A 21,496-nucleotide genomic window follows, 5' to 3' on the forward strand; every position below is an offset into this window, starting at 1 on the left:
ACAATAACTCTCAATAAGTGCTTTGAGCAGTTTTCATGAAACTTTGGTGACTGGTTTATATCTATTAAAATAACCTACCTCCCTTTAGTTTTTGATAAATTTCTGATATGACATTGAGGTGATATGGAACATTATTCTTTGAAAAAGCGACGGGCATATCATGCGCTCATGGTGCAGCTCTTTATTAAAAACTTCTCTGAATTTACTAACATAAAATAAGGAGATGTATGATTGCCAATGAGACAACTATCCACCAGGCAACTATAGGTTCTCATACAGCCATCATCAATTAGCAAAACTCATATTTTCTCAGTTAGAACCAAAATTTTCCACAATTATCCTTAGTTTTCCAAATTATATCTGATGCTTTTGCCCAATATAGCCACCATTACTAAAAATTGAACTAAATGGTCAAATCAATCAAAAAAGTTTAATTTGAAAATTCTTTCAAGGTCATGCAGCTACCTAACTTTGAATGCAAGAAACATAATTAATTATTCTTTTTAAGTATAATGGTTAATCATCTTAACATGTACATCAATGAAACATTTTATTAAAAGGAGGTCTGGAGTAATTAAGTCAATGAGACAGTAATCAATTGATACACATTATACCAAAAGACATTTTACTGGGTTAAACCAGATTATTGAGATCTTAACTGTTCCCCCCTTTTTTTCATACTAGCACTATAACAAAAATTATTGAATTTTACAAAATAAAGAATGATAAAAAACAGTTTTGTACAGAGCAAACCTTCAAAGTTTGGAGTAAATGAAACATTTTTATTATATTTGATGACTCCAATTTCTATCAAACATGGCTTCCAAGTTTAGACAAGTTTAATAAATTTGATCGTTTATAGCCCTTGGAATCTTAAATTGTTATTCTGTATGAGAAAGCAATCACTTTGAATTGTCTTATTGTTTATACTATGGTATTAGTTTTGAAGACATTAAGGCCATGAACATTATTCCCAGTGTTGCAATTGCCCAGAGGACAGCATTGATATTTGTAATTTATATGTTTCACTCTATATTTTATGTACAATTCCCAGGGTTCTTGTCACTATTTTATGTTTGTTTTGCAAATAATCTATCAGAAACAAAATCATCAGATTAACTTTTTTAACCTAGGAACCAATTAATTTGATTTTAAAACCATTGATGTCAAAATATTGAATCATACAACAGCGAGTTTTTGATGGCTTACCACCCTATATTAGATATATATTGGGACAAGGTATGGGAAATTGATTTTATTGGAAATTGTCAAATAGTGACGTAGAAAATTATATCTCGACTTATCATTTAATATTTTGTATCAATTTTTTTTAAAATTGAAAACTGATATCTGTCTTTTAAAGTTACATAATAAGTCAAGTAAAAAGCGCTATATATGCTAATGAGAAGGGAGAAAAAAGCATTTTCAAATTGAAAAACTGATAAAATCAATACCATAATTCCAGATTTTAAATTGATAGGCAGATTGTTGATAATAAGGTATTAAGAGAGTGTAAATTATTACATTCTAAGCAACAACAAGGTGCAAGCTTAACAACTTATGTCACCTTGCTTAGAAACCACTGTCATTGGTATGACATAATGTTTTTAAGTCTAGTAATGAATAGTGAGAAATTTTGTAGAAAAAAACTTGATGAATTAAATGTGTCATTTCTTTTACAGAAACCAAAATCAGCGTATATTATCCTCGGACAAGCTTGAAGATTCAGTAAAGTCACTCAGGTCATATTTAGGTAGATCATTAGGTAATGAAATTTCATATCTTAATGTTATGGACTCCATAGATTGATAATAACTTTATAATATTATATATATATTATAAATGTTTTGGGGAATAGGGTTTTTATACCTGATTGAGATTTTCAGTGTCACTTAAATCCCTGTGTGATATAACATACACCACATTTTTCATCAATTTCTGTCATTTTTGTCTCGCTTACAACTAATGTTGTAGAATGGGAGACATAGGAATGCTAATCCAGCAGCAGCATACGTTTTTTGTGTAAATAGCTTTATATTTTCAGAACGTAGAAGAGCTGGATAATCCATATTTTGCCAGACAGAAATATAAGTAATGGTCTGATATTTCTGTCTGGCAAATGTTGGTTGACATAAATTACCTCATTTCATGGACCATAAAAAAATGTATAGAATTATGTTTTTTTTATCATTTGGTCATTTTTTTTGTAATAGGACAACTATGATTGGTATGTAGATTCATTACAAGGCATACATGTCTGTCAGACAGGGTTCACTTGACCTTGACCTCTTTTCATGGTTTAATGATGAACATGATGTTTACCTGATTTGGTCAGTTTCTCAGATACTATGATTTGGGGGTCAACTATATTTGTGTATAGAATGATTGTAAGGTGTACATGTCTGTCTGACATGGTTAATCTGACCATGTTTTTATCTCATGGTTCATTCATAAATGTTAAGTTTTTGTGTCATGTATATTGTCAAATGGAGATGAATGTATTGTGAACTCGTGGTGCAGCTGTTTTTTGCAGATAAAATAAGTTTATTTGAATTTTTTTGCAGATACTCTGAATGAAAATGGAGTCCCACTTCTTACTAGAAGACGTGCCAAACATAGAGAAGGTGATGTTGATAGTGTGAAACGAAGTAAATATGCAAGGGAGCCAACTGATGAAGATTTTAGGAGACATCGTTCACATAGACCTCATACAAATACACCTACACGAGATCAAGGTATTGTCAAGGTTAATTTACCAGATGAAGAAGAAGAGGCTGAAATTGATGAGCACTGTTTGGATGCAAAGTCAAGTTCAAGGGATGATGGGTATCACAGTGTTTCACAAGGTGATAGTTGCAGTTTTATTTTAGGTCCACGTAACTGGACACCTGTCAATTCCCAAACACCTGCAGAAGAACTCTATCAACCAAAAACACCATCGGTTGATATGAAAAAGATGGTAGACAAAGGTAGCATTGATTTTGAGGATAGTGAGGATGAAGGTTTAGATGGTGAAGGGATAGTTGTAGGTTTTGCTCAGGATAGTGATGATTCAGATGTAGAAATTATATATAGTACTGGTAGCCATATTGAAGTGCCTGATAATACGCTAGATACGGTGGAGGGTTTCCATAGTAATGATATTAGTGTTCAAACACATTCAATTAAATCTATATCACCTGATTTAATCTTAGCAAATCATGACAATTTATCAAATAAAGTAACTAATGAAATACCACAGGAAGTGAAAAGTGCAATAGTTCAGCAGGAAATAGTTTCAAAACAAGACATTGGTGAAATTTCTGGTCATAATCTAATTAATAATAAAAATGAATTGTCTGAAAATATTCAGATTGAGTCAAATTTAAATGTTAATAATACAGTAAATAATGTTGTAGCGACAGATTGTGAAGATATATGCTATGGATCTGACCCAGAATTCATAGCAAGTGATGGAGAGAGTGTAGATGGTCTGATTGAAAATGAAGTTAAATTAATTCAAAATAAAAAAAATGTTTCAACTCAAGATGAAAGTCCAATGGGTGTCAAACCTGGTAGTGCTTCATCACACAAACAAACACTGTCAAGAGCATCCAGCTTGCACAGCACTTTTGCACATGATGATGACCAATCATCTGTCACTATTTTACCACATGACCAAGACCTGATATCAGTTGATGTCAAGTCTGCTATATCACCAACTCAGTCGGTCTCTGACCAAAACATTGCACAAGAACATGAGGGTGAGTCACAAATCACTGACCTTATTGCACCTACAGCTGAATCACAAACACTGGTGAAGGATACGGATTCATTGGCCACGGGAGATGATGTCACTTCAACTGTTATGTCCATGGGAGAGGATACCACTTCTGTCATTCAACAGCTCAGAGGTACAATATTAAAAATTTTTCTAGTTATGACAGGAGTGATGGCTATGTTATTGACAGCATAAGGTGAATGTTAAAGGGTAGAATTAAGGAGAGGCTTTAAGGGAGAAAGGGAAAATGGGTGTCCAGAAGGAAGGGAAATTTATCCAGAAAATTTGAAAGGTTTAAAAAATGAAAAACAATAAAGTGGTAAGAGATCTGGGGTTTATGTCAGTGGGACAGTCATTCAATGACAAGAAAACCCAAAAGACATCTAAAGGTTAACATACAGGGTGATCTCAGGTGCTTTAGAACTGTTTAGCACATCCACATGAACACCCGTTTTGTTACTCATGACAAGTACTAATTCTGTGATAAGTCTCATTCAACTCTCCTTCCCCTTTGTAATCTTAATCAGTGGAATAACAAAAGTTTCATAGACTTTCATTTACAATTTAGTGTAGAACAAAGCACTTTTACTCTATAGTAATGAATTAATAGACAACAAAATCACAGGAACAAGAAAAAAACAATCCTAGATTATACTTAACCATGGAATACTCATAGTTATTAAGGCAAGCTCAAAGTACTTAAACTACTGATGATGAAATATCCTTGGCTCCTTGCTTTCTAACATTGGTGACTACACTATTGAGTAATTTTATTATAGATGGTTAAAATCAAAATCAGTTCTTTATTTTCATGGTGTCACTATTTCAAGATGGAATAATATTTCAAAAAATGGAGTACTATAAGGGGGTTCACAAGTTCAAAAATATCAAGTAGTATGAATTACTGAAATAGTTATTTGTTTATTAATGCTATATTTTGTTTTATTTTATTTTGATAGATATCCATGGTGATGATGAAGAAAGTAGAGGTAGGTGTCTAATTTTTCTAATAAGATTCACTTTTATATTATATTTGTTTATACCTCTCAATCACTTATTGTTTACACAAAATTTTAAGAAAAGTTAAAATTTATTGAATAGTCATGATCTTCATAGAGTATTTTGAAGAAAAGTGTTTTTTTAAAAATATCAAATTGGTCAAATTTTATTAATTATCCTTCATACTTATATTTCTGTTTCAGATAAACTAGGGGAGATAATTGATCCAAGATTGTAAGTTTATGTATCTGACTGAAGTTTGTGCATGTTAATATAAGTTATGTTTCAACGGTAAAAACAAAAAGTTCTATTGCAATAGTAATTATGGTTTACATTAATACATTTTGTCTCAATGTTAATCCGTTAATTTATTCAAGGTTAAAGTAAACTTGTTGAGTATTAGTTGACAGAAAGATGACAAAGGTATTTTAGTATATATTTGTTAATGCAGTTTCTGGCAAAGGACTATTTGATAATTTTTTATGTAACAAAGTAAATTTTCTTATTCACGAAGCATTCAGTTGAAAATATAATCTTGTCCTAGATGTTTAGGTCTTCTCTTACTGAAAAATATGTACACATGCTGGTTCACATAGAATTTTGATATGAAAATAGAATTATAATGTTTTACATATGAAAATATTTGTTTAACAGGCCTCGAGATGACAGAGGAAGAATTGAAATGATTGGTGAGTACATTTTACACAATGAAAAAACTGTACACAAGGTGATTGAGTAAATGTATGGTTTGGACATCAAAGGTTTTCATTTTTCTTGATTTTTATCATCTTTAAGAATATATATGTATGTATGTATAGCAAAAACTGTACATGAGTTAATAATAGGGGTGATTCTGTTTCAGGTTTTTCAAGAGTTATTTAAAAATTTAATGGAACACATGTTTATTTAAGGTTAAGTAACTTGAATTAACCTGATGATCCTGGGCAATATTGATTACAATACTTAACATTTTTTTTAATAGCTCTTGATAAACTTAAGATTAAGGTGACCAGTTTCAAATTATGCTTTAATAAGCAGAGTTAATGTGTGATTTGGTTGTATTTTTATTATCTATGACAGAGTGTCTTGTTTTGTTTTTGGTTTTGGCATTTACTGTCAATTTTTTTTTCTGAAAGTGGGGGTATCTGTGATATCTAGATAGTCTAATTCTAGTTGTCTATGCAAGAGTGTCTTGTTTTATTTCTAGACACTGCATGGATTTATCAGTTAATGGTGTTAACATATTGAAATAAATAAATAAATTTTGGTGATAATTTTTGATAAAAAATACTTATGAAACTTTAATAATAATCACATGTATTTTATATTTATACAGATATTAGACTATTGGAAACTAATTTCATTACACAGGGGAATATGTCTATGAATTTTATTTTGAAATTATATGGGACAACTAGAAACAATTGATTTAACTAGAATGCTGGGTTAACCCTGAATTTCAATGACACAAAATAATCAAGTCATTCTAGTGCAATGATATTGCAGAAATTTCACATGTCTGTTTCAAAGTGGATGTAAGCCCTCAATGAAGAATTTCAAGTGCAAATTCATGTAATTGTCAACTTATTTTAATTTCATTTCATGAAATATTATGAAGTAAATCTTATACAAGTAAAATGTAAACAACTATTTTCAACTATTGTTAATTTTCAGGCCCACATTATGTGTCTTGTAGACGTTTTTACATGTTCTTTGTTTCAAATTATAGTCGGCATAAAGGATGTTTTTTTATGAACAGGTAGCATAATGCACTGATTTTTATTTTTCAAGATCCTATATATTTTCTAAGATGGAACACATTGAATTTACATTCATTTGATTTTTTTGTTGTAAATTATATCGTTTGTTCACTAACGTGTTAAATATTTTACTATTGAATTCAAGTAGATCAATTTTTTTTTTCAAACACTTATTCCACAAGTTCTGTTTAGAATGAATGTATAATTTAGTTTTTCCATAATTTAGAAATATTTATGTTATTGCCTTTCAGATAATGAAGATTTAAATCTCCACTTTACTAAAACTAGTACTCCTTTTCCTCCCCCTACTCCAACCAATGCATTTGATGAATCTGAGTCGTCTTCTAGTAATAACTTGTCCCCTGTCAAAGATAAATCAACAAAACTGCAAATTGCAGAAAATCAAATGGTTCCAGATTCAACTCAAGAAACAGTTTCTTCTAATATAGAAGAAAAGCAAACAAATTTGTCTAGAATTGATTCAGTTAGCTCAACAATTCTTGAAAAGAAAGCATCTTCAATAGAGACTGTTAAAAACAAATCCTCGTTAATTACAAATGTGCAGTCACATACATATAATCAGGAACAAAAACAAAATTCTGTTCAATCCAATGCATATGAGCAGGAACAAGTAGCTTCAGTTCAGTCACATGTCAATGATCAGGAACAAGAAGATCTTAAAACCAAAACATTAAAACCTGAATCAAAAAAGAGTGAAATTGAGTCAATTCATGCTGAAATAGAGGAAAGAATCAAATCATCATCACCATCCAATTTGAGAGAACGTTCTCCTAGTCAAAATTCTATGAAAGAAGATGAATCTAGTCTTAACTTATCAAATATTAAACCTGAACCTACAAAGGGAGATGAATCTGGAATCAAAATACAAAATAACGCTAATGAATCAGAGACGTCTGTTTTAGTAAGGGGAGATAATTTAGATGAAACACCAAAGGATATTAATTTGGACAACAGTGCAGGTTATATTTGCGTACATTCTTTTCTTCTAAAAATTGCTGTAATTTGAGTTAATATATAACCTGCTGCTTATTTAATGTTACTCACTGAAATCTAATATTGATTTTTATCACTGAATTTTTATTTGTTCCAGACTGATTTGATATTTTCCCATGATTTTTGTAGATAACTGATTTTTTTCCTGCACAGCAGTGTGTTAGACTTATAATTCACAAGTTAATGTATTTTGTTTTACTCCTGTGTAGTCTGATTTTATGTTTTAATTTAATTTAAATGTAAAAATGTGTAGCACACATGTATTTTCTAGTTTCATTTTCATAATTGGTTGTAATCCTCTTCTGAACTTTCATCAGGTATGCTCAAAACATTAAAAACATCAAAACCATTACGATCTAAACAGCCAAAGTCATTGAATGTCAACTAAGCACAAGGGAATTGCAACCTTAAAAGTTTTAATACAATTAAATAAATCATTTACAGAAAATATAGAAAAAATAATGTACTATCTTAGTTATATAAGGTAAAAAGAACTGGTTTCTGGGCTACTGGTACCTGAAGGGTTTGATACTTTACCAGCAGTGGCACATTATCAGTGTATATAAACTTTTGATGCTGATTTCCTTGCTAACAAGTAACAACATATGTTTCTAGAAATTAACATGCCTTACATGTCATAACTTTTGAATGCATTATAAATACATAACTATTTTTATTTTAGAATCTTGTCATAATATACTTGCCATGTAAGAAAATATATACCAGTGAAATATTATCTTAGGCTGTCCTAAATAGAAAATTTATGGCCTTTGTTTAGGTATAAAATCATTAAGATGTCATTGGTTCACAATTAATCTCAGGAACAAGTTGGAAATTGCTGGTTTTAATTTTCATTATTTATGTATATCTTTTAAAACCATTTCAGCCAACAGTTATTTTTCAGAATGGGTCTGAAAACATTTTGTCCTTCAAAGAGTATTTGTATTGGGGTACACACAAAATTATTATTTCTATTTTTTTTTTATCTAATACATTGACAGTAATACTATGTCATAAAGTTATATTCTAAAAATTTTATCTTTATAGGGATAAAGGATATTGTTCGGGGTTATTAACAGTTTGAACTCCTGAAGTATTGACAACTACAAGGAAATTAATTCAGATAATTGTTTATTTGTTTATAGAAATTCCACATCCTACAACACCAAGGTCAACAGATATAGCAACTGAGGACAAATTATCACCCAGAGCTAAGTCTGAATCTTCATCAAAACTAGGTAAGAACAAAAATGTTGATATCAATATAATGTTATTCCATATAAAAATAAAAAGATGTGGTATGATTGCCAATGAGACAACTATCCACCAGATTTCAAATGAAGTGGATATAAGTAATAATAGGCTACCATACAGCCTTCAACAATGAGAACAACCCATACCGTATAGTTCTTCTCAACAATCATTTAATATTGAAACATAATTTATATTTGTGAGTATGAATATTAACATGAAATGGGAGGTAATTGTCAGAGACTTGCCATTTTAAACTTGATTACCAATGTGTTTACCCAATCTTGATTGATTCAAATGCTATTCCTGTGTAAATTAACTTTTCAAGATAGCCATGTCAACAATTAGCCTAGGCTAGACTAAATTTCTGCAGTTTTGAAATAATGCATTACACATCCATGATGTCATATGTAGCTTCCATTTTGTTTCATATGGTTGCTTTAATGGTTGAAATTATTTCTTTTCCAAGTGTCATAATCTCAAATGTATACTTTTCAGTTTTAAAAAGGTTTCTGTTCCAAAGCTTTGAGTTAAATAAACAGCCAAACAGCTACTTAAACAAGTTCAGAACAAAATTACCACCATGTAAAATAAACAGCCAAACAACTTTTCAAACAAGTGCTGGACAAAATGACAACTTCCTGTATAATAGACAGCCAACAGCTACTCACACATGCGCTGGACAATAAGACCAGTTATAAATTGAACCAATATCGGATGATTCAATGTCACAAGTAATGACTAAGGGAAGCTAATTTGAAGCAGGTCGACTGAAATTCCCTGTTTGAACATATTTATTTACATATAAACTAGACTTGTGAAAAAAAAATCAATGTGACTTAGTGTATAGGGCTTGGGCTTGTTGATTGCCCAAAAAATTGTTGAACCCTTGGCTCTCTGTCCTAAAACTTTACTCAGTACTAGGGAGTACCAAATTTGTGATCGAAACACCAAATCCTGTAATCTAATTGGTTGAATTCTTCGCTAAACATACAGCATTTTTGAGTAAGAGCAAATACTTGGGGTCAGAAAAGCGTGTCTTTGAAGGGTCATATGTCTTCCCGCGGACTGTGACTCTGTGAGCTATCAAGTTAAAATTTCGGCTTAAAATGTTTTTCTAGTACAAAGAGTGTCTATATTCATAGCACATTAACATGTTGTCATCCTGAACATGCATTTGATTTGATACTGGGCGTTACATAGCCATCCATTAAACATCTTACTTTGTTATTATGATATCAGTTAAATTCATTGTTTGATTTAATAAATTTTATATATAAAAAAAATTAGGTGAGAAGATTGAAGAGGATCATGGCCCAGAAACACTTGTATCCATCACTGAAGATAAATTTGTCCAGAAAAAGGCAGAGTTACCTACTATACCAGATTACCTAAAACCAAAACCTCAGTCAAAACCACAGTCAAAACCACAAGCTAAAAAGGTAAGAAAATAACAATATTGTTAATAATAGGTTTAAAGTTCTTGCATTAAAAACTGTTAAGAAATTTTTGCGTGGATTCGTTATTGCAATTCTTGAGCAATGAACAATAATGAAGATTAATTATCGTGACTTAGGAAATGTACTAAGCATATGAATAATGCTATCAAAATTTAAAATGAGAGATGTTTTTTTTGCCGTACCAATCTTGTCGCAATTTTGCAATAATGAAAATATCACAAAAATTTTTGAATTTACAGTAGAAAAATAGTAGTCATCAATAGTTTTAGTTGTGGATTTTGATACAGTAGGTCTTTTTTCTATGACAATGATAAGTTATGCATTACCATTCTTTCTAGTGATGTTTCTTTTCTATGTGTGAGGAAATGTAATTTGACATAGAAACCAAAGTTGATTATGGTCTTTGACATTTTTACTTTTTTTACTTATTTTTTTTTTTTTTTTTCTAAAGCAGAAACATTTTTCCTTACTAGAATTATTCAGCATTAGAAAGTAAAATGATTGTGGAATTTTTCATACATTTTATTTACATGTACTAACAATAAATTTCTGTTTCCTGCATTTTTTATACCAGCAATGATGATTTTTATGCTTCATGCATTTAACAAATTGTTGCAGTAATAAAATTGAAAATGGAAATGGGGAATGTGTCAAAGAGACAACAACCCGACCAAAGAGCAGAAAACAGCCGAAGGCCACCAATGGGTCTTCAACACAGCGAGAAAATCCAGCATTAGGTGTTCTAAACAACTATATATTCCATGATTTTCCCATGTACTGAATGTTAAATTTTGGCAATGTAAAAATTTATTAGGAATTTGAAGGTTAGACACCCTGCTCTTAATAAAGTTTAGAAAAATGTTAAAGGAATGAAGAAATAACACTAAATGTTGAAAAATACTGGAAAAATAATTTCCTTTTTTGTAAAATGCAGGAAAGCATATGAGAATTCACATAAAAAATACCAAACAAACCTTTTCAAATTTGACTTTTCCTTTCAAAATATTTGAACATAAATGTTAATGCTATATATGGCTGACAATATTTCTGTGCGGGGTTTCCTGTCTGATAACGTAATATTTACTTCTAACTTTTAAACAACCTTTCCTTCAGGTCAATAAAACAGAAAATGTTTGGCTATAACTGACACTGTTTTGTGCATTGGTTTTAAATGTAGTTATGCTTTTAGTTATCATGATAATAAAATAACAGTAATTTTACTTCAAAGTATAAAGTAGATTGGTGTTTGTGGTAGTATGTAGACAGTAGATTTGTATTAATACTTAACAGGATCAGAAGAAGAAAGGACAGTTAACAAAAGGTAAAAAGGAAGACAAAACAGCAAAGACTCCGGTAGATGTCACTAAAGCTATAGATATAACATCTGTACAACCAGAGGAACAAGATGAGGTGGGTTTAGGGTTTTAATAAGCTTTTCTGTGATTTCTTTCGTTTTAAAGGAGATGGGACTAGTTGGGGCAAGATTGGCCCTAAAATCAAATGTATTTCAAAATGTCTCTAATTTTTGTATTGCAGTTTTGATTTAAGATATACCCTTTTCATTTGTTGTATATACACCGCCATGAAATGACCGAAAATTCAGGAAAATGGTGAACTTATGACTTGTACATACTTAGAAATACCATAGATTACAAGCATTGCCTAAAAACATATTTACACTGTAAGTGTATTATGTGTTAATCTAGTCACAGGCAAAAGATAATGTGGGCCATGCTTGTGCTCTATGTTGATTTAGCCATGCATAAAGTTTCTGAAATTATACTATTTTTTGCTAAAAAATCTGAAAAATCTTCCTTATTATGATGTCACAGACAAATTCTGTCATCAAGGCAAGGCAAATATTAACATTTTCTGAAAGCCTTTCTTTTCAAGCTTAAAGCATTGGATTTATAATAACTTTCATGTATTTTAACATTTGTATGCATTATTTATTCAAGAATTTATTCTGTCAATTCTTTATGTCTTGGTCCTAGTCGTTTTACATTTTCGATGCTATGATTTATTTTATTTTGCTGTCAATTAATATAGTCAGAAAAAGAATTTGATATTTTGAAATTTCAACCATTTGAAGGAACTTTGATTGAAATTAATTAACTTCCAGTGGTTTTCCCATAGACCATTATTTGTTTTCATGTGCTTTATATGAGTATCATTCAGCGCGACAGGACAGACTTGATAAGACATGTTCTCAAAGTAGAGTTTTATCTTTTATGTGTGAATTCATTTGATGGTCTATTTACTGTTTTTCACTTCAGCAGAATTTATTATATTATGTATTATAATGTGCAGATTAGGCACAGCACACTGCACTGTCTTGTGGATATCAAAATTGATATTGTAATTTGTATAAAAAAGAAGATGTGGTATGATTGCCAATGAGACAACTCTCCACAAGAGACCAAATGACACAGAAATTAACAACTATAGGTCACCGTACGGCCTTCAACAATGAGCAAAGCCCATACCGCACAGTCAGCTGTTTATTTTAGCCTAAATGAGATATACTAGGCTTTGGTAATTAGGATTTGGTAGAGTTGTCTATGGGTGTTTGCTATTGTAGAATAATCTAGTTTTATTTAAGATTATAATGTATCTCACACCATGTTAGCACACTGTTTGCTATATTTGCATAAGAGAAGTAACAAGCATTTACTTTATAAAACTAGATATTTTTACTGTGACTTTGTCTATTAGATTACACAGATAATAAAGAAGAAAGTGACATTGCCACCTGAGATTGAACAAAGCATTATGCCAGACTTTGTTACTGAGGCTATCAATAGAAGTAAAGAAAGGTCAAAACAACAGCTAGAAGAAGAATTTGCAGAAAGTAAGATAAATTTTTTTTCAAAAACTGGTGTAATTTTGGTATACTATTATATGCTCATCCTTCCTGTTTGCAGATACCCTAAATATTATATGTTGAATGAACTTAAAAGTTTTTGTCACACCTTTTTCCAGTACTACAGAACAAAATGACTCCATATTAGGTCTTCAGCTTGACAATGATGAGTTTTAACTGAGAGAGCTTTTTTTGGATTTGTGGGACAACTACATCCGGTTTGCTAATACTTTAAATTTTTCAACATGTTGAATGAAAACAATTATTACTAAGAATAAATAAAAAATGCCACACTTGACAAATTTATAAAATTTTGCCTCATAAACATAGCTTGGTATCAGAAATAAATCAATGAATTTTGGCGATTTTACTTCTGAAGCAAAACAACAAGATTTGATACCAGCAGTATGTACTAGTATATATGGCTTTTGAATTTTGGACACTTTCCTGTAAATTTCATCTGTCACAATGCTTATGTTATCCCGTTACAGTCAGAACTGATTGTTCAATGACATCTTTCCCGACGATTGACCTCTGGTCAACTAGTGTTACTCTTTCATAAAAACAACTCAAATTGGTGTATATGTTTGTGATGTTTTCTTCTTTAAGAACAAAGAATGATAGAAAAAGAAATAGGTGTTACGTCCTATGAAGGTGAAGGAATGACAGCAGAAGAATTAGAATTGGAAAAGAAAGAACTGAAGGTATATCCTCTTAGGAAAATACTGCCCTTGAATTGTAGCCTGGTTTTATACTCACCATGCAAGACCTTCATGGGTAGTCAAGGTCTTTAAACACCCTACTAGTAGATTTTGTACATATAAAGTAGTAGGTTAGAATTGGCCCTTAGATTTTGATTTATTTTTAATCTGGCCCAGAAATAGTTGTCCTATACTAGTTGACTCTAATTTCATTTAAGCCTGTGGCTTTTCTCATTTCTTTACATTCTATGTTTATTGTAAACTTTTAAAAAGAAATATCTTCTGAAACTATTCAGCTCATTGGTCAGCCATTTTTGGCCACATACATCCAAACAATGTCTAGCTGCAAAGAACTATATCCAATGTTCCTGCTGATTAATTAACATTGCCACTATTAGTAAAATTCAACATATGGACACACAAAAAAGGACTCAATTAAAAAATCCTTTATAGGTTGTATAGCTTCCAGTTTTTAGCTCACCGGGGCCTGAAGGGCTCCATGTGAGCTTATGCCATCACTTGGCGTCCGTCGTCTGTCGTCGTCGTCGTCGTAAACTATTTAAAAAATCTTTTCCTCTGAAACTACTGGGCCAACTACCTTCAAACTTTAACTGAATGTTCCTTAGGGTATCTAGTTTATAAATTGTATCTGAAGTTTTGATCCATCAACAAACATGGCCGCCATGGCTAAAAATAGAACATAGGGGTCAAATGCAGTTTTTGGCTTATATCTCAAATATATATTATATTAGCAAATCTGACAGGGGTAAAATTGTTTAATTTGTCAAGATCTATCAGCTCTGAAATTTTCAGACGAATCGAACAACCCGTTGTTGGGTTGCTGCCACCGAATTGGTAGTTTTAACAAAATTTTGCAGTTTTTTGTTATTATTTTGAATATTATTATAGATATATATAAACTGTAAGTAGCAATAATGTTTAGCAAAGTAAGATCTACAAAAAAGTTAATATGACCATAATTGTCAATTGACCCCTTAAGGAGTTATTGCCCTTTAAAGACAATTTTACACAATTTGTTCATCAAGTTTGCTAACATTTAAAAATCTTCTCCTCTGAAACTACTGGGCCAATTACCTTCAAACTTTAACTCAATGTTCCTTAGGGTATCTTGTTTATAAATTGTATCCGAAGTTTGTATCCAACAACAAACATGGCCGCCATGGCTAAAAATAGAACATAAGGGTCAAATGCAGTTTTTGGCTTATATCTCAAAAACTACATCTTTTAGAGCAAATGTGACAGGGGTAAAATTGTTTAATTGGTCAAGATCTATCAGCCCTGAAATTTTCAGACGAATCGAACAACCCATTGTTGGGTTGCTGCCACTGAATTGGTAGTTTTAACAAAATTTTGCAGTTTTTTGTTATTATTTTGAATATTATCATAGATATATATAAACTGTAAGCAGCAATAATGTTCAGCAAAGTAAGATCTACAAAAAAGTTAATATGACCATAATTGTCAATTGACCCCTTAAGGAGTTATTGCCCTTTAAAGACAATTTTACACAATTTGTTCATCAAGTTTGCTAACATTTAAAAATCTTCTCCTCTGAAACTACTGGGCCAATTACCTTCAAACTTTAACTAAATGTTCCTTAGGGTATCTTGTTTATAAATTGTATCCGAAGTTTGTATCCATCGACAAACATGGCCGCCATGGCTAAAAAAAGAACACAAGGGTCAAATGCAGTTTTTGGCTTATATCTCAAAAACTACATCTTTTAGAGCAAATGTGACATGGGGTAAAATTGTTTAATTGGTCAAGATCTATCGGCCCAGAAATTATCAGACAAATCGAACAACCCATTGTTGGGTTGCTGCCACCGAATTGGTAGTTCTTACAAAATTTTGCAGTTTTTTGTTATTATTTTGAATATTATTATAGATATATATAAACTGTAAGCAGCAATAATGTTCAGCAAAGTAAGATCTACAAAAAAGTTAATATGATCATAATTGTCAATTGACCCCTTAAGGAGTTATTGCCCTTTAAAGACAATTTTACACAATTTGTTCATCAAGTTTGCTAACATTTAAAAATCTTCTCCTCTGAAATACAGGTGAGCGATTCAGGATCTTGAGAGCCTCTTGTTTTGTAAATTATACACAGGTGATTCTTGTTTCAAAATGATCATGGTGTAGGACTCCAATAGCCATGAGACATGGATTCCCCTCTTACTAAATTAGATTTTTTTTAAAGAGAAAAAAATTCAGAAACCATGTAAAGGGCTAATTAATACTAAGCTTTGAATAAATGTAACATTTATGATTTAACTGGTATCTACTCTCTAAAAGTTGTAATATATTTATGTTTTTGTAGTAAAACAAAGGTTAACAATTCCTTTGTTAGTATTATTCTATTTTTTTTAATAGCTATTATAGTATTTTAATGTAAAAGCACATGCAAAAAATAAGGTCTATATAAATTACGGAAAGACTTATTTAAAGAAATATTGTTTTTTCTATGAAATTGATCATTGTATGAAATAGGAATTAAGATAAGACTGATATATTTTCTGATCCAAAAAAGAAAAGAGAAGAACTTGCAAAAGAAAAAATACTGAAAGGAAAGCCACAGAAAAAGATGGATGAAAAAAGTAAAAAATCTGGTGGCAGCAGTAGCATAAGGTCGAAAAAATCTAAAGGCGGAGCTAAAGATCCTCTACAGCTGGAGAAAGAGAGAATAAGAGCTTTAAAAGAACAAGAGAAACTGGTAAGAAGGATCATATCAATAATATGATAAGAAATTATAAAGTGCAAATTAGGCTTCCTTACCTGTTAATTCTTTTTCTAATGTTTTATTGTCCTTAAACAAGAATAAATTGTGAGAATAAACAATTGAATTTTGTTAGCAGTTGATTATATTTATTATGTGCACAGTACCCTTTGAAAAAAGTAAAATAACAAAAATACTGAACTTCAAGGAAAATTCAAAATGGAAAGTCCCTTATCCAATGGAAGATCAAAAGCTCAAACATATCAAACGATTGGCAAACAACTGTCGTATTCCTGACTTGGTACAGGATTTCCTTATGAGAGACTGAATATGAGTTATAAGACCAAGGTCAAAGGATTTGGAAACAGTCATATTTAAAAGTAACAAATCAGCATATAAATTGATTATTTATTATATTATATAAGACTTATCTTTTAACTCCATTTTTTGTTTGTTTATGAACCCATACCGTTTTTCAATATTTGTTACTGAAATAACTATATGTTACAGGAAAATATATACATTCACAAGAAAAAATGGTTACAAAATGAATATTAAATGTATTTTTATTTATGAATTAAAGTCTAGTTCACCAGTAAGTATAAAAGATGGTGCATGGTTTTGAGTAAAGGGTATGGTGTATTTTTGGTACACATTTATTCTTCATTTTATAAGTGCATGGTGTTTGAGAATGTTTTTATGCCCAATTAGCATTTAAAATTTGCATTCAGACCAAAATATATGTTACAAGGAACAGGAATTGTAACCTTTTTAAATGAATAAAACAATTTACGAGAAATATCAGGTTAAAAATGTGTTTGCCATTTTATTATTTAGTCCCCATACATGCCTAAAAAATGTATTTATTACTATGTTAATCCACTATTTGCCAATTTCCGATTTGATTCTGTTATTACACACTTTTGACGCAAGTTGTTTCCCTTTGCCAGTTGTAGACTGGTTCTATACTGGACAAAATAGGCTGCTGCCCATGCAAAGCATTGTAGTTTGAAGCAGGGCTTCCAAAATTATTTTTAGCCAGCCGGACATTTTATGTATAATCCCGATTTTAATTCCTTCAGACTAAATAAACAAAAGGCAATTATGGTAATCAGTTGCCGAGTTGGCCATCCCAATGATTGACATTAAAAAAAAAACGATATTAAACTTTCTTTGATTCAAATTCGAAGTTCTGACGTAAACTGTTAAATTGGCAGTGCATCATTCGAAGTGTGCAACAATAAATTACATCAGCGTACTCATATCTGCCTTAGACTCTTTATTTGTGCAAAATAACGTTGTCAAAAACTTTACTTTCGTTTATAAATCTTATACCGGATGTTATCTTGACAATGGTAAAACATGGACCAGAGACGGATACGTAAATTCCGTGTACGTTTGCAAAGCATGAATGAGTGGAAGTAGCTCCTTCTACGTTATTTCTTCAAGAAAATATTCAAAATAAACATGAGATAAAGGTATCAATGACAATTTAAGCATTTTTTGAAGAAATTAGGATGCATAATTAAATTTCACACCTGCGCACATGCGCACACGTGTACTAGTTCAAACCGAGACATTTCTCTAGTTCAAACAAAGTGGTTATGACGATGTTTCATTTTCACCTTTTTAATTTTTTCATCAAATCATATTTGTAAACGTATTTCTGATAATTTAAATCTTTTTGACTAAATTAATTTGATGCAAACCGCTGAAATGTAAGAAAATAACTTTGAATCGACTGATCAATGTCCGGTTCAAAATAGTTTACCTGTCACCTGAACAGGTTAATTTCAGCTGTTCCAACTAATTAGCCTTGATTAAAATGAGAAGGTATTAAAGTAGGGGTTGTTTTGATAGTACTTAATGATCGTGTCACTTTTATGACCGGAAATGTGTGGCTGTTAAAGGCAAAACGTTGGGTCAAAAAGATCGCGAATTATGTTAAAATGACCGTCTCTTAAAGCCTTGAAAACTAAAAAGTAGATGACCGTTTCATGCTTTGCCCAGCCGGACTTTTACCGGACATTATACATGTCCGGCATATATGACCGTTTTGGAAGCCTTGGTTTGAAGTATGTTGAACCAATTTTTAATCAAAAATAACTATTGATATCAGTGGATTTTAGCCAAACAAAAAGATTCAATGTAATTAGAATATTGAAAAAAAACTTACAGATAACGCACATTACACACATATAAATTTACTCTTTCTGCTTACTCTGATCGATGTGGCAATGAAAATGTATGTTTTTAAGGGAAACAACTCGTACAAATGGATCCCTAGTTACGTGGTCAATTGCAGAATTGGCAAATAGACAATTGTTCTGGAGTCAGTTCATCAAATTTCAGAAACTTAATTTATACTTTAAAGGTTTTTTGTTTGTTTACTATTGTATTTTCATGCATTGTAACTGTTTTACATATGCTTATGTATAACTTCAAAAAACATATTTACCTTGATATGTTGAGCATGAGCATTAATAGGATCGATGTCTGGAGAAGCAAGAACTTATACATATAGCATATACATAATGCATATCAACAGTGGAATATATTTCTCATTGAATTTTAATTATCTCTGAGAATTCTGTTTAGCAGAAAATCAAAGTGTAAAACATATTCCAAGCTAATTACAAATGCATTATATCTATAACCATACTTTTAGGAATAAATAGACCTTACGTCACTTCTACCTCTGCATACACAGTTATTTTATGTATTATTATTTATCAATTTTTGCTGCATGTGGTAACAGGTTATTCACAGAAAACCACATAAAAAGTTAATTGTTCAAAACACATTTTATTAATGGATCTGCACAAGATTTAAATTCTATTGCTATGATTAAAGTGAATATGAAAAAATTGCAGGAATGTATGGCATTTTCTTGCAAATTTATTAGAAAATGTATTAATTGGATGTGAGCTCACTTGCACTTTAATAGCATACTCATAATTACTTTAAAATTGTTGATCAGCTTTAAATCTTAACTCAGTTTTATTGCAAAGGAAATAAAACCTTTCATAAGAATAAGTTGGTGTTGTTCAGGGTATTTAAATTTTTGCAAGGTGAACTGTCTCATTGAATAAGTACAATTGATAATGTCGGTTTTTCAAGGAGAAACTTACTCTTAATAAAAATTTATATTAAGTAATGAAAAGTCTGATTGATGGAGTATCATTTTTAAATAAAATTCAGATACATTTCACTAAGTGGTGCTCAAATACTCATTAAAATTCCTAGTGTAAGTAGAACTATGACTGTTGTGGTGTTATAAAGGTGGATGAAATAATATTACTTGATATTGCAGCAACGTATGGAAGAAATTAGAGCATTGGAGGAGAAGATTGCAGCCCAATCCAACAGCATGTCTGCTGACGATAAGAAATTTAAAGATAAATTACAGGTAAATTAATTGACTCATTAAGAGTTAAATCCAAATACATTTTTATGCCCCACCTAGGGGCATTATATTTTTTGGTCTGTGTGTCTGTTCGTTTGTCCGTCCGTCCATCCATTTGTTTGTTCATCCATCCGTCCATCTGTCCTGCTTCAGGTTAAAGGTTTTTGGTCCTGCTTCAGGTTAAAGTTTTTGGTCAAGGTAGTTTTTGATGAAGTCGAAGTCCAATCAACTTGAAACTTAGTACACATGTTCCCTATGATATGATTTTTTTAAATTTTAATGCCAAATTAGAGTTTTGACCCCAATTTCACAGTCCACTGAACATAGAAAATGATAGTGCGAGTGGGCATCCGTGTACTATGGACACATTCTTGTTATCTTATGCCATATGTTACTTGAAGTGTTTTCCAAGCCTGTAATTTTCAGCCTTGATCCTGCTTTTCTAACATTTGGTTAATAACACAAGTTGGTCTTATGATCTTGATTTGCAATCACATGTGCTTCAGTTCTGTTTTTGGTACTATTTTAAATACCATTAAAGTTTAAGAAATAAATTGCATGGACTACAAAAATTGGATTTTGTTACTGTTGATTGAATCTATCCTATTGAACTTGGAATAAAAGATACAAGAGATAAAGTTTGGTCTGCTTCATATCTTGACTTTCATCTAGAAATTGACAGGGAAGTTCAAATGAGTACTAAACTGAAGTCATCTTTTCAAAAGTTTTATAGACACCATTATGATCTGGTTGACCCTTATGGAATATCTATGTCTCATGCTTTTTTCCTTGAAATGAGCAACACAATTGGTGCCTCTAAAGGAGCAGACACTGTATATCTAGCAAGGGTACCTATGTTCACCCTAAGTTTTTTATGCATTTGATTTAGTTTTCTGTGTTGTATGTTGTGATTTTTTTTCTCTGAATGTAGGAATTGTTTCTATTAATTTAACTTTGTTTATCCCCTGTACTGAAATTTTCTCATGTTTTCCTTTCAAACTTTCATTTTTAGTCATTTTTAGGGTTAGAAAATGCAGATGTACTATTTGATTATGAAGTTGATAATGTCTATTCGGGTAACACAAGTAGTTTTTTTTCCATTGTGTTGTCAGACAAAAGATTCCTTATGATATACTGACTGAGGTTTGTTAGTGTGTTGTCAGACAAAAGATTCCTTATGATATACTGACTGAGGTTTGTTAGTGCTCACTGGTTATCTGTACAGCTTCCACACCTAGGAAGTTTATATAAAAAGGGTGTAATGTTAATTTGTAATTACAACTGATTATAAATATGACTTTGTTTTTAGACAGATAATGTAAGTAAACAATGCAGTGTGGTGTCGGAATATTTTATGTAAAATTTAATTTTTAGGGAAGAATGTTACACAATAGGTTTGTGTAAATTTGTTAAAACTAATGAGTGAGTTTATTGCTAGTATAGAAAATCAGAAATCTGTTCTTGCATTTGTGTGTCTGCATAATACAATTAAAGGCCAAATAACAGTTATTTGTTCCACTGGTAATAGTTTTCCAAAGTTACA

At 31.1% G+C, this 21,496-nt stretch overlaps 1 protein-coding gene across 4 annotated transcripts in view; it reads left to right on the forward strand.

Annotated features, from left to right (window-relative positions):
- The window catches only part of LOC127736465 (golgin subfamily A member 6-like protein 22), a 45,710-nt gene that overhangs the window by 13,658 nt on the left and 10,556 nt on the right, over positions 1–21,496 (forward strand). Inside the window, exons 5-18 of one of the 4 annotated variants that reach the window (XM_052247011.1) lie at positions 1,683–1,765; positions 2,565–2,735; positions 4,720–4,749; positions 4,963–4,993; positions 5,414–5,448; positions 6,771–7,499; positions 8,679–8,771; positions 10,075–10,226; positions 11,535–11,654; positions 12,960–13,095; positions 13,717–13,811; positions 16,362–16,544; positions 19,861–19,956; positions 21,263–21,271. In XM_052247011.1, coding sequence (XP_052102971.1) covers positions 1,683–1,765; positions 2,565–2,735; positions 4,720–4,749; positions 4,963–4,993; positions 5,414–5,448; positions 6,771–7,499; positions 8,679–8,771; positions 10,075–10,226; positions 11,535–11,654; positions 12,960–13,095; positions 13,717–13,811; positions 16,362–16,544; positions 19,861–19,956; positions 21,263–21,271 — 1,963 coding nt within the window. The remainder of the gene's footprint in view (positions 1–1,682; positions 1,766–2,564; positions 2,736–4,719; positions 4,750–4,962; positions 4,994–5,413; positions 5,449–6,770; positions 7,500–8,678; positions 8,772–10,074; positions 10,227–11,534; positions 11,655–12,959; positions 13,096–13,716; positions 13,812–16,361; positions 16,545–19,860; positions 19,957–21,262; positions 21,272–21,496) is intronic. The other 3 variants (XM_052247012.1, XM_052247013.1, XM_052247014.1) reach the window with 3 other exon arrangements.

This window comes from Mytilus californianus, unplaced genomic scaffold (assembly GCF_021869535.1).
Source record: "Mytilus californianus isolate M0D057914Y unplaced genomic scaffold, xbMytCali1.0.p SCAF_31, whole genome shotgun sequence".
NCBI classification, from domain to species: domain Eukaryota; kingdom Metazoa; phylum Mollusca; class Bivalvia; order Mytilida; family Mytilidae; genus Mytilus; species Mytilus californianus.